This window comes from Cebus imitator, unplaced genomic scaffold (assembly GCF_001604975.1).
Source record: "Cebus imitator isolate Cc_AM_T3 unplaced genomic scaffold, Cebus_imitator-1.0 Scaffold274, whole genome shotgun sequence".
Lineage (NCBI taxonomy): Eukaryota > Metazoa > Chordata > Mammalia > Primates > Cebidae > Cebus > Cebus imitator.
In genome coordinates, this window is record NW_016107589.1 from 659,578 (window position 1) to 662,774 (window position 3,197).

Sequence of the window (3,197 nt, forward strand, 5' to 3'; positions counted from 1 at the left end):
AAAAAAAAAAAAAAGTAAAATAAAAATAATTAGTAGTGGCTGGATGCAGTGACTCACACCTGTAATCCCAGCACTTTGGGAGGCCGAGGTGGGCTGATCACTTGAGGTCAGGAGTTCACAACCAGCCTGGCCAACATGGTGAAACCCCATTTCTATGAAAAAAACGGACAAAAATTTGCTGAGTGTGGCGGTAGACACCTGTAATCCCAGCTACTTGGGAGGCTGAGGCAGGAGAATCACTTGAACCTGGGAGGCAGAGGTTGCAGTGAGCCGAGATTGCACCACTGCACTCCAGCCTGGGCAACAGAGTGAGAGTCCATCTCAAATTAATATTAATAATAATAATAATAATAATTAGTGATTTCATGTGATTATTATCCTACATATTTTCTCTAGTGTCTTTTGTGCACTTATATACTGGGGTCTTAACTTACCCAGGCATTCACTTGATTTTCATAAACCATGGACTCCAGAGATTTGAATTCTTATTGCTAATCTCAACCCTGAGGGAAAGCTATTTTTATTCTATCCTAAGATAAAGTTGATCATGTTTTATTTAGATTTTTAGTTTCTGGGATGGAGGGAAGACCTGGAGTATGTTCAGTTATTGGATAGTCTTATGTGTGATTTTTTTTTAATTGCAGTAAAATGTATATAATATTTACAATTTTAACTATTTTTGAGTATATGGTCTAGTGCCAGTAAGTATATTAATAATGTGAGACCATCACCACAATTCATTTTCAGAATTTTTTCATTATTCAAAACAGAAGCTCTATATCCATTAAGTGATAACTCCCCATCTCTGTTTCTGCCCAGCTGTTGATAACCTCTATTTTTTGTCTCTATGAATTTGACTGTTCTAGGTACCTCATATGAGTGGAATAATACAATATTTTGTCTCTCTCTCTCTATGTGTGTTTGTGTATGTGTGTGTGTGGTCTCACTCTGTCATCTCTGCTGGAGTGCAGTGGCACAATCATAGCTTATGCAGCCTCAAACACCCAGGCTCTGATGATTCTCCCACCTCAGCCTACCAAGTAGCTGGGACTGCGTGTGCCACTATGCCTGGACATGTTTTTTTTGTTTGTTTGTTTTTTGTTTTTTTGAGACAAAGTCTCTGTCACCCAGGCTGGAGTATACTGGTATAATCTCCGCTCACTGCAACCTCCACATCCCAGGTTAAAGCGATTCTTGTGCCTCAGCCTCCCTAGTAGCTGGGGTTACAGGCATGTGCCACCATACCTGGTGAATTTTTTTGGTATTTTTAGTAGAGACAGGGTTTTGCCATGTTGGCCAGGCTGGTCTTAAACTCCTGGCCTCATGTGATCTGCCTGCCTTGGCCTAATTTTTTTGTATATTTTGTAGAGACAAGGTTTTGCCATGTTGCCAAGGGTTCAAGTAGTTCTCCTGCCTCAGCCTCCCAAGTAGCTGGGATTACACACACGTGCTACCATGCCTGGCTAATTTTTGTATTTTTAGTAGAGACAGGGTTTCAACATGTTGGCCAGGCTAATCTCAAACTCCTGACCTCGTGATCTGCCTGCCTCAGCCTCCCAAAGTGCTGGGATTATAGGCGTGAGCCACTGCACCAGTCCTTGCTTTTAATTCTTTAGGGTATATATTCAGAAGTGGAATTTGCTTGATTATGTGATAATTCTACGTTTAATTTTTGAGGAACTGCCATGCTAGTATCCATAGTATGGCTCTGCACCCTTTTACATTCCCACCAGCAATGCACAAACACTTGTTATTTCATATAATGGCCATCCTAATGGGTATAAAGTAGTATCCCATTATAATTTTGATATTCATTTCCATAATGATTACTTATATTAAACATCTTTTCATGTGCTTATGGGCCATTTGAATATTTTCTTTGGAGAAATGTCCATTCATGTCCTTTTTGATTGTTATTGTTGTTGTTATTGAGTTGTAGGAGTTCTTTATATATTCTGATATTAATCCCTCATCAAATCATCAAATATATGACTTGCAAATGTTTTCTCCCATTCTGTGGGTTGCCTTTTCATTCTCTTAATGGTGTTCTTTGATGCACAAAGTTTTTCATTTCAATGAAGACCAATTTGTTTATTTTTTTCTTTTGTTTCCTGTGCTTTTTTTGTTTTGAGGCAGAGTTTCGCTCTTGTTGCCTAGTCTGGTGTGCAATGGCGCGATCTTGGCTCACTGCAACTTCCGCCCCCTCCCGGTTCAAGCAATTCTGCCTCAGCCTCCCAAATAGCTGGGATTATAGGCATGAGCCACCACACCCAGCTAATATTTTATTTTTAGTAGAGATGGGGTGTCTCCATGCTGGTCAGGCTGGTCCCAAACTTCCGACCTCAGGTGATCTGCCTGACTTAGCCTCCCAAAATGCTGGGATTACAAGTGTGAGCCACCACGAGTGGCTCTGTTTCCTGTGCTTTTGGTGTCATTATCCATATCCAATGTAATGAAATTTTTCCCTTATGTTTTCTTCTAAGAGTTTTATAGTTTTAGCTCTTACATTTAGGATTTTATATATTTTGAGTATTTTTTAATGTGGTCAATATCCTTTATAGGACAATGGAAACTTGGTGGACAGTGAAATGAAATATCTGGGCAGTCCTATTACTGCTGTTCCAAAATTGGATAAAAATCCAAAACTAGGAGAAGGCCAGGCAGAAGAGATTTCAGATGAATTAATGGAGTTTTCCCTGGAAGGTCAAGAAGCCAAGGTAAAGTGTCCTGTAATAGTATCTTTGCATTCTTCATATTCCTTTTTAATACAAAAGTATATTTCTAAATTAGGCTTTCAGTTAGTTTAAGGACTAAGTTAGGTTGCAACTTGGTGTGTAAAGACTCAAGTACAAAGGCATCCTCAGGCCAAATTTAGTTTAACAATTCATTCTTTGTTTTTTGAGATGGAGTCTTGCTCTGTTGCCCAGGCTAGAGTGTAGTGATGCCATATTGGCTCACTGCAACCTCCGCCTCCCAGGTTCAAGCAATTCTCCTGCCTCAGCCTCCCGAGCAGCTGGGATTATAGGCATGCACGCCCGGGTAATTTTTTATATTTTAGAGACAGGGTTTCCTCATGTTGGCCAGGCTAGTATTGAACTCTGGACCTCAGGTAATCCACCTGCCTCAGCGTCCCAAAGTGCTGGGATTACAGGCATGAGTCACTGTACCCAGCCAACAATTCATTCTTTTTTTTTTTT

At 40.2% G+C, this 3,197-nt stretch overlaps 1 protein-coding gene across 2 annotated transcripts in view; it reads left to right on the top strand.

Moving 5' to 3' along the window:
* The window catches only part of CDC25C (cell division cycle 25C), a 46,549-nt gene that overhangs the window by 10,120 nt on the left and 33,232 nt on the right, over positions 1 to 3,197 (top strand). For both annotated transcript variants that reach the window (XM_017500930.2, XM_017500931.2), the window contains one exon: positions 2,562 to 2,717. In XM_017500930.2, coding sequence (XP_017356419.1) covers positions 2,562 to 2,717 — 156 coding nt within the window. The remainder of the gene's footprint in view (positions 1 to 2,561; positions 2,718 to 3,197) is intronic.